The sequence below is a fragment of the Rhyacophila brunnea genome, unplaced genomic scaffold (assembly GCF_057557595.1).
Source record: "Rhyacophila brunnea isolate RB1 unplaced genomic scaffold, BYU_Rbru_1.0 scaffold_4, whole genome shotgun sequence".
Lineage (NCBI taxonomy): Eukaryota > Metazoa > Arthropoda > Insecta > Trichoptera > Rhyacophilidae > Rhyacophila > Rhyacophila brunnea.
The window spans coordinates 16239491-16249359 of NW_028233068.1; the positions used below are offsets into that span (position 1 = coordinate 16239491).

General features: G+C 34.5%; 1 protein-coding gene across 1 annotated transcript in view; it reads left to right on the forward strand.

Moving 5' to 3' along the window:
* LOC147066979 (uncharacterized) overlaps nt 1-9514 on the forward strand; it is a 56061-nt gene extending 46547 nt beyond the window's left edge. The window contains exons 2-7 of the mRNA XM_085954558.1: nt 4395-4448; nt 4665-4834; nt 6521-6689; nt 7400-7600; nt 8137-8251; nt 9325-9514. Coding sequence (XP_085810684.1) covers nt 4439-4448; nt 4665-4834; nt 6521-6689; nt 7400-7600; nt 8137-8251; nt 9325-9514 — 855 coding nt within the window. The 5' untranslated portion in view covers nt 4395-4438. The remainder of the gene's footprint in view (nt 1-4394; nt 4449-4664; nt 4835-6520; nt 6690-7399; nt 7601-8136; nt 8252-9324) is intronic.
* The last annotated feature ends 355 nt before the right edge of the window (nt 9515-9869 follow it).

The window sequence follows — 9869 nt, forward strand, 5'->3', positions numbered from 1 at the left end:
ACGAGAAATTAGGCTGTGTTCTGTTGGGTAGGTTTGTGCACCTATAAGTTAAATGCAATAATACTTTTTTTTTCCATTTTCAATTCATATTTTGGAACTTCACTATTAAAAAACCCAAAATCGACGATAAAAATTCGGCGAAAAGTACGACTACACTCACCACCATGGGCTGACAGGGCTACAGCCTGGGGGCCCGGGCTTAAGAGGGCTCGGCTTGGCGGCTCGTCTAATTGTGAGATAAACACACCATAAATTTCTTATATTATAAAAAAAAATCGCATGTGGCGCTATACTACTTCATCAAAATTAACATAAAAAATATGAAGTATGATGAAAATATGATATACGTAACTACATGATAATTCTCGTGTATCATTTTATATTACAATTATTTTTAGTGTTTCTAGAAAAATAAAAATGGTTATTTATCCAATATCGAAGGGTCAAATGCTACTTGGCTACCACAAGAGGGGGTCGCGACCAGTGGTTCATAGTATGATAACGATCGATAATATGATATGAGGTCCGACAAATCAAGAATTCAAGGGAATTATTTAACAATATAGATAAATCCACGGAATACCATTTGGGAACACTACTGTAGAACATCACATTCCCCTTAACCCTGGTGATAGGTAAGGGGGCCCGCCAAACATTCATGATGTGGGGGCCATGCCCACCACAGTCGGTGGTGGTGTAAATTTAAAAAAAAACATTTTTACCGGTGGAATTCAGCATAAATATTGTGGCTCTAGACCAGTGGTTTTTAACCGGTGCACCGCTGGCTTGTTGCAAGTGCACCGCGAAAATAATGATAAAAGCAGAAAAATCCGCGAAATAGCGAAAACTGAAAAAGTCCTTCGTGAAATTATGAAAGCCGATGAAAGATCTAATGTGATTTCGATGTTGCCGAATCGATCGCACGCGTCTACCGTTGGCCTCACAGGTTTTCGTTTCTATTTCTTCATATTATTTAGAACAATCTAAAATATCATGGAGGAATTTGTATGGATGGTGCTCCGTCAATGTTAGGCTCATTTAAAGGATTTGTTACCCTCGCAAAGACAAAAAACCCTAACATTATATCTACGCACTGTTTTATTTACACAGGAATCTATAGTTTCGAAAACATTACCGCAGTGCTAAAACCTGTACTAGACCAATATGGTAAATTTCATCAAATCCAGACCATTAAAAACAAGCATTTTTAAAAAAAACCTTGCATTCCTATGAAAGCTAAGTACGAATGTTTGCTTTTTCACACTGAAGTGAGGTGGTTACAGTGGTGAACCCAGGAAGGGGGGGGGGGGGACAAGGGGCCCTGACACCCCCCAAACATGAAAATTATCAGAATGATTTTAACCATTGAAATTGAAAGCCAATAAACCTTTGGGTTTAGACAAATAAAAACACTGGCAAAAAAATGATTTGTAATTCTCCAACACCCTTTTTAGAACAATTTCTTAGATTTTAATTTCTAACACAAAAATTTCGAAACACTAATGTCAGGTTTTTTTAGAAACCCAATCCCTAATGGAACTATCAAAAAATTCTCGGTGTCCACCCGAATTCCGGAGTGGTGTAGGTCTTGGCTGGGGAGGGCTGACAGGGCTCTAGCCTGGGGGCCCGGGCTGTGGGGGGCCCGGCGTGTCGGGTTGACGAGATAAGTGAGATAAACACACATCATAAATTAGCTTTAATAGTAAAAAAAGTCGCCTGCGGCGCTATTATACTTCATGGCCATGAACATGTTCAATTACTTATATAATTGTGCAATATATTTTTTGATTATTATGTGTCGATACTCGACAGCTCCATTATTAAAGTGGATGTATTGAAAATCGTCGATAATTCACTGTACCCTTAATTTGAACTAAAACACAATTTGAAAAACGTTAATGTAGTATTTCACACTGCCTTTAATCTTAGCGGTAGGTAGGGGGCCCGCCAAATATCCTAGCCTGAGGGCCCGTTTCAGGATGTGGGGACCATGGTGTAGGTACATCGAGTGCAATAGACAACGAGAAATTAGGCTGTGAAGAAGAAAAAGAGCCTATGGGACTAATTTACATTCTCCTCCTTGGGCCCCCCCCCAATATTAAATCCTGGGTGCGCCACTGCTACCCCTAGTAGGAAAAAAGCGATGAATATGGATAAGGATGAAAATGAGAAATAAAATGAATCATTTCGAGAAAATGACGAAAAACGTTTTGTTGGGTTTTTTAGTTTTATAATAGCATGAAATATGTTTCTACATTTAGAAATTCAATTCAAATTCAACAGTTCTACTTTTGTTTCCAAAGTATTGAACAGTTCTAATTCTGATACCAAGCCCTATGTTCCATCACAATTTTATACCACACAGATATGATTTTGTTTCGAATATTAGAATGCTAGTCATACATTATGGTCAGAAAAATAATTTGGCATACTTAATTAAATTTGGATATATTTGCGACAATTCTACTTTTGATACTATACGACTCAATTACACTTTTTAATAATATTTTTATAATTAAAATTACAATCGGTAGGTACTTACTCATAATTTTACCTCGAACACCATTTGGAAAATGCTTGTATAGAATCACATTGCCTTTAACCTTAGCGATAGGTAGGGAGCCTGCCAAAGAAAGAGGATCATAATATGGATCTCCAGAGGGAGGTTTGTATTAACAGATTTTTGTTTTTACGAGAAATGGATGTTAGCCACTTGCTCGACCTAATAGGTCCATACTCTGACTCCAAATACAAATTGAAAAACAATATGTGTATTTGCCAAACCCAGAATTCAAACCTGAGTCCCACGACATAATAAGCCGATTCTTAAGTCGCTTTGCCATTGTGGGCGTATTATTTTATTCAGCTATGAGTTATTGAGCTTCGAACCTTCCGTATGATAGTCAGTCTTCTTCCTCTGCTACAGATTCATTCAATGAACGGTTTCTTCAACATCTTTAGGCATTTTTTAGTCATATACCCACTATTGCAGTACCTACATTCTAAATTAGGCATTTGATGTAGGTAATGGGCGACATTTTTTACGGGAAGGCAAAATAATTATTTCATATTTTTAACTCTATATTAAATACTGCAAATTTGCTAAATTGAATTACTAAATCATATAAATATGAACTATTATAATAGTAGTAACTGCTTAATAATAGCAATAACAGATCTAAATTCTTCCCGTGGACGGAAAGTTGTTTGAACCAATGCTTTCATTGTCTATGGACGCTATTGCCGATAGTGTTTAAATCATGCATCTCCTCAATCCTCCCCAAACTATCAAACCTTATACCCCGTTTACACGTGCATAGATTTACTGCTGGCAGTACGTATTATCGCGGCCATAACAAGAAAATGTACGTATTATCGTGCGAGTTACTAGATTGCATGCATGGATCATAAAAGTTCAGAAGCTTCTGAATTTTCACGCAATAATGGGTACTTGCAAGGCAGTGCGCATGCGCAGTAGAACTATAGCTGCGAACCTGCCGTTAGAAATACAAACTACACCGCACGGCGCACAGAATATTTTGAAATTTACCGATTATCTACAAACCTGTCTGAATCTGTTAAGTTGCACCATACAATGATAACATCGCGTCTCGCTTACGCTTGAATAATGAGATTGGAGAGACAGGCGGGGACCACTATATTACCGAGGAGACAGTCAGCACTTTTACTTGTCAACAGTTATTATCGTGATAGTTTAAAATACACACTAGTGGTGCAGAAAATCCATGCATGTGTACAGGCGCTATTATGCCAGGCATATATAACAATCACTTACTTTCAGTCACATGTTAGGTGTTCATTGTATGTCCGGTCTTAACATGGGGATTTGATATGCCCCTGTAATGAACACAATAGCATGCGATTTGTAGTGTCTCTTAATGGCTGTCATATTTTAATAAAATGTTCACTTCTGATAGTCACAAATATTCTCAATTATTATTATCTTGAACATGAAATTATCAGATAAATTATCTGAATATCAAAAGACTAGATTTGTAATGTACGTCAATGAGATAACATAAAATAGAGTAAGATAAAGACATTTAATGGCTCTATATTTTTTATAGCTCTTCTTGGTGACCTCATTTGTAAGTAAGTCAACGTGAACTAATATTAAATTCAGTTTTTGTCTGAATTATAAGCATAATAAAGGAATTTGAATTCAGTGATTTTTTTAGCGCTGACTTGTGTTAAATTAAAATTTTACCCAAATGTAACCAAATAATTGGCTTACGAAAAAGCAAGGTGACAGATACCTAGATAATAGACCGTTGTCTAGAAACTCTAGAATCCACATTACAATATCTTATCAATAATAATTAAGGAAACTAAGTATATTTATGATATTTTAAAAATATATCTTTACATTTCAGAAGAAGTCACAAGAAGTTGAAGTATATTACTATCATAAAAAAGAATGAGTACCTGTAAGTATCACTATTATTATTAATATAAATTTATCTATTGCTAGTAATGAATTATTAATACATACAATAAATTGGGTTATTAATTTTTGACAATTTTAGTATTTTTTTTAAATAAATATTAGTACCTAACATAATATTTCATAATATCTATTAAAAAATTGCCTAGTTATACCTACTTACTTTGCTCTAAATAAATAAATAATATTTTCCTTTCAGCGTCAATGGCATTAGATGCGCTGTTAGGGTCTGAGCACTATGCAAGCCTTACCGGTGAGCTAAAGTGCCCATGTGGGGGATACTTACTGCCACCCATCCGTCTTTGTACCAAGGGACATGGATCATGCAATAGATGCCGAAGGATTCATCAAAGATGTCCAACTTGTAAGGTGAATGATTAAATAAGAAAGCTTTCAGTTATTCTGCAATTCTTCTCGGTGCTTCCAAAACTGCCGAGATGCCACGTGATAGTCATATGTTTCATTTACCCACTGGACATGGATAAAATACAAAAGAAATACCTACTTCTTTTTCATATTCTAAATTAAAACTTAGTGAGTTAAAGTAAGCTGATTTAGGTTGTAAGGCGTCATTGATACAGGGTAACAAAGTCACCCCACACTTAATGCCCATCGTGAAGATGGTTTCACTGCTAAATTACAGTGACTATTGTCAATTCTGATCAGACCAACAATACCTCATCCACCACTTCATCTTCAGCCAAGTACGATGATCTTTTACATCTAAACGTAACAAATTGTATCAAAGTTATGAGATATTAAAGTAAAAGTGGAAGACACGTGTTTATTGATGTAAAAAATGATTACTACAGATGGTATTATCAAAATTTTACCTGATCATGAAATAATTAACCTTGATACATAGATTGATATAAATATTGTTGTGTATTGTTTTGATCGCACATTGATATAAATGAAGTTTAAATAGTTCATTTTATACATACCTACCTTCTTTATTTTATTATTCAAGTTTTACTTGTAAGTGTTCATTGGTTATTTTATATTGTAATTTTGGTATCATAAAAATATCTCTAGTTCTTTGTTATTTAAACCGTGATTTTTTGATAACTTTATGAATAAATGCTACAATGCAAATCTAGACAGTTTTTGTTTATTTTCTTGATTTAGATTACATTTTCATATTTTTATTTTATTAAATAAAATTGATACCATATCAATGTTACCCAATTGTAACTAAGTACCTGTACCTCCTGAATTTTTTTTAATATAATGAAATATAGTGGTGGGTTTTAAAATCCTACAAATAATCTAAGGAAATCAGAAAAAAAATAGGTATCAAGCCCCACACTATGGTGACTTTGATTGGGTATATTTTATTTTTTATTTCCATACCTATTCATTAAAATATCAATATAATGCTATTATTCGGTTGGCATTAATTATGCAATATTTCCGTGTTTTCCAATCTATTCCTAGTCCTGTATTATCGTAAAAATAAAATCAAAATCGATCAAAGTCAAGATCAAATTCCACTTAACGGTACTGGGGAGCTTTAGGTTCTTTCACTTGCCCCTGCAGTGCCTACTTTAAATCCCCTTCCGTTTCACATACATTATCTCTGCTTCCGTCCTTTCAAACTACATACAGCAGTCTTAAGTGTCAGCCAGAATATAGAAGTCTTATTATTCTAAGGTAAAGATCATTTCCATTCCAAGATGGGTCACAAATATTGTATTGTGTGTATCTCAATAGATTTTTTTATAAGGTTTAGTTAGGTATTAACTGTATCTCAATATTTTGCCCAAGGATTGGATACAAATACAGATTGTTGAAAAACCAATATTTAAATTAAACGAAGACAGCCAGAAGCCCAATGCTCTAAATCTCGGCACCATTTGTGTGCCAAGAATGTTTTATATTATCTCTTATGGTTTTTAGAATAATTCTTATACTTCATGAAGGCACACTCCCATTATGCACAGCAGCAAAATTCAAAGGACACATCATTTCTAATTGCTATTCGCACGCCTTCACGTGGTAAAAGAATTATACCTTGTTATCATTATAAATAAGTAAGTTATCTTTTATCTGCAGGAAATATTTTCCGAAACTAGAAGTGTGGCGTTGGAAGCCTTGGTTGACAAATTACAGTTTCCTTGTCCTCACGATGGATGCATGGTTAAGTGCCCACTGGCCTCATTAGATGAACATGCTGCTGAATGCAATATGAGAAGCACTGGATGTTTCATGGCTAAAGTGTATGGTATGGAGAATATATATCTTTTTTTTTCACTGATAAAAAATACCTACACAGTCTGCCACAGTTTATCTCAATTTAACAAACTTTGGGTTTAACGGACGTATTCGGCTTGAAATAATATTCTATGCCTAATCACACAACATTGCACAGTAGTTGGTTCTGATGTAACATGGTGTGACTTGCAGCAATCTTAACGCATGCTGGTCTCCACTCGTCTAAAAATGTTTTTTTTTTATATTTATCCTTAAATCCTGATCCCCAATATTTTTTTCAGATCTTTTTATATTGTTTGTTTACTTTGTGACTTTTCTCTGATCCACCCTCCCCCCCCCCCCCCCCCGTCACAAAAAACCATCACATTATATCAGACCTCCCCCCTAGAGCGTGATGTCATATATGGACGGCCCCTTAGACAACTTCACAAATTCAGCAGAACATGTGCAGATATTTAGATGTGTAATCATAAATATCGAAAAGTGAAAGCATAGATAGTGGCCCACCATCTTTCAACTATACTTCAATTCACCGACATACAAAACATTAGATATACATAATCTGGCTACTAAATCACCTACATTAAAAATGTTCGAGAAATTCCACCAAGTGTATTAATATCAGATTTTGAAAATGCTCCCACTTGTTCATCAAATTTTTTGGGTACATAATTTTTCATATTCAATGTTAATATGGACAGAAAAATGATTTGACTTCAGGAGGGTGTGATTGGCGTGGCCGAGCGGCTGACTGGCTGTCTCATTGCACCGACCGGCATCCAGAGAGAGTAGCCAACTTACCATTTGCTACATTCAGTGAGCCTTGGTCACCCAAAAGGCGCGATCCCGTGATGCGGTATCATTTGCTTCTATGCTATGAGCAGGTGTTCAACGTGTATCAAATATATGACTCAAAGTCAGGTAAAATTAATGAATATTAAGGTACTAACATAAGTTAAATAAATATATTATAATACGTAAATTTATTCTTTTATTACTTTTTATAGTTAGTATATACTAACACATTGTTGAACACACAAATGTTTGACTCAATTTATTATTGTTCAAAAAATATTAGATACATTTCAATATTTGAATAAAGTTAGATTGTGAATCAATAGTTGACACACCATATTTGGGAATTTTTTTGTAATTCCAATGCCCCAACTAGGTAACATTCACACTCCTCAAGGAAAACTTTGCTTTCTTCTCACATTGGTGAAGGAAGCAGTTTAAAGCTTGTCTTTGTAACAACCAAAAGACTTTGGTGTGGAAAAATTGTTGCACCTCTAAAATGACACCTTGCACCCCTGGTGTTGCGGGCAGCCCAGTTTGGGAGCCCCTGCTCTATCGCAAAAACATATTCTTATAAATGTAATTACTTTGGAATGTTTGCATTTCTTGTCCTTTTAATTTTATTCTTTTAATCCTGATATAAATTATATTTTTCTGTCCAGGAAAAATGATGTGGTCGATGGTAATGACAGGAGATGCTGCACCCACAGACGAATCATACTTCTTCGAATTGGAGATCTTCAACCCCGATAATCCAGTCAGGAATATCACTTATAGGTAGATAAAGTCTTCATAATAAGTGAAAATTCATGTTGCTATCTTCCATGGAGTTTTTTTATGATTTTTGTGTTTATTCTTTTCAAGACATTCAGCATTTACTTGGTGGTAATTTCAGTCGCTTAGTCGCTAAACTTGCTATGGAGGTTTTTTTGAGTTTCAAGTACATTGCAAAAAATTTGTGCATTTACTATGATGTTGACGCTAGTCGTAGTGACATTTGTTTAGAGATTTAAACGTATGCTAAAAATCATGGTTTGAATCGCGACGTCTGATTGATTGGTATGTAGAGTGGATTTAGTAGCCTGTTATTTATCCTAGAGCGGATTTGGCGACGAAACAGGGCGGAATTCAAAACTCGCACCTCGATAGGCTGGTAGCACTGATATAATACAGACATACATTCAAAACTAATTTTATTGAAAAATTGCCCAGAGTGGGTTTTGCGACTCGTTTATAAAATATGTTATTACTTGGTATCCACCACATATAGATATTGTTTCTACAACACGTGTTTCGATCAGTGTGAGCTTTTTCACATATGGGTACCGAAATTTACATTTGATTTTTGTACGTGTAATTTTGGCGAGCACCAAAACACATTTTATAAATTTTTATTTTCTTCCATTATTTAGCTATATCTCATTTAAATATTGTTAATGATAGTACCTACTCGTTTTCTGTTTTTTTAATGCGTATTGTGAATATTTTAAATTTATAATTTGTGAGATTATCGGTTTCAAAGTCAGTTACCTTAATTTTTATGATTCTGGTTTTTTCAGTACTTCTAAATTATGCTTAACTCATTCACCGTGGAACATTTAATTACTATTTAATTAACACATTTAAATAACATGCTAATCATATCTAATGGCCATCTAATGCCGTCATGAACTATCTAATCCTTTTGTTCCTTTGCTAGTGAAATAGTATTAAACCGAAGGATGGTTGAAAAGTCAGTTATGTTAATTATCTGCCAAGCCAGTAAGTACCCTCATATAATATGAAATAAATATTTATTTCTAGAATATTTTACTCTTATTAAATTTCATAGTGCAATCTTTTCATTACAGGCAACCCTGTAAAAATGGAAATGATATGGATATACTCGATGCTAGTCAGAATGTTCTATTACCAATAGAACAAATCCTGTACATGCTGGACAATCAAAAGAATATACATTTCAATGTCAGAGTGAAAGAGAGAAAGAGTATAAAGGCGAATGCAGCTTGGGACTTCCACGAAAAGGATATTCCAGATTAATATCTTTATTTCATTGGATTACACCCATAACTTCTTGTGCGCAAGAACTTTATTTATATCCAAGACACCATGAAAGTATTATTGTGCCTAATTTATGGAAACAATCCACCACATTTTATAAACTAATAAAATAACTTCACAACCACAGACACTCGAGACATTAAGCCATTAAAAATTTTCCAAATTCTATTGCAAGTACAGATGAGCCAGTGAGCTGCAGTTCTATTCCAACTATGTAACATCATAACACAGTTTCGGTATATTTCTGGATCTGAGATAACTCCAATGTGTTACAGACGTATTGAAAATTGGTTATCTAAATAACTGTTAGGATAGTAATTTTTAGTTGGTGGCC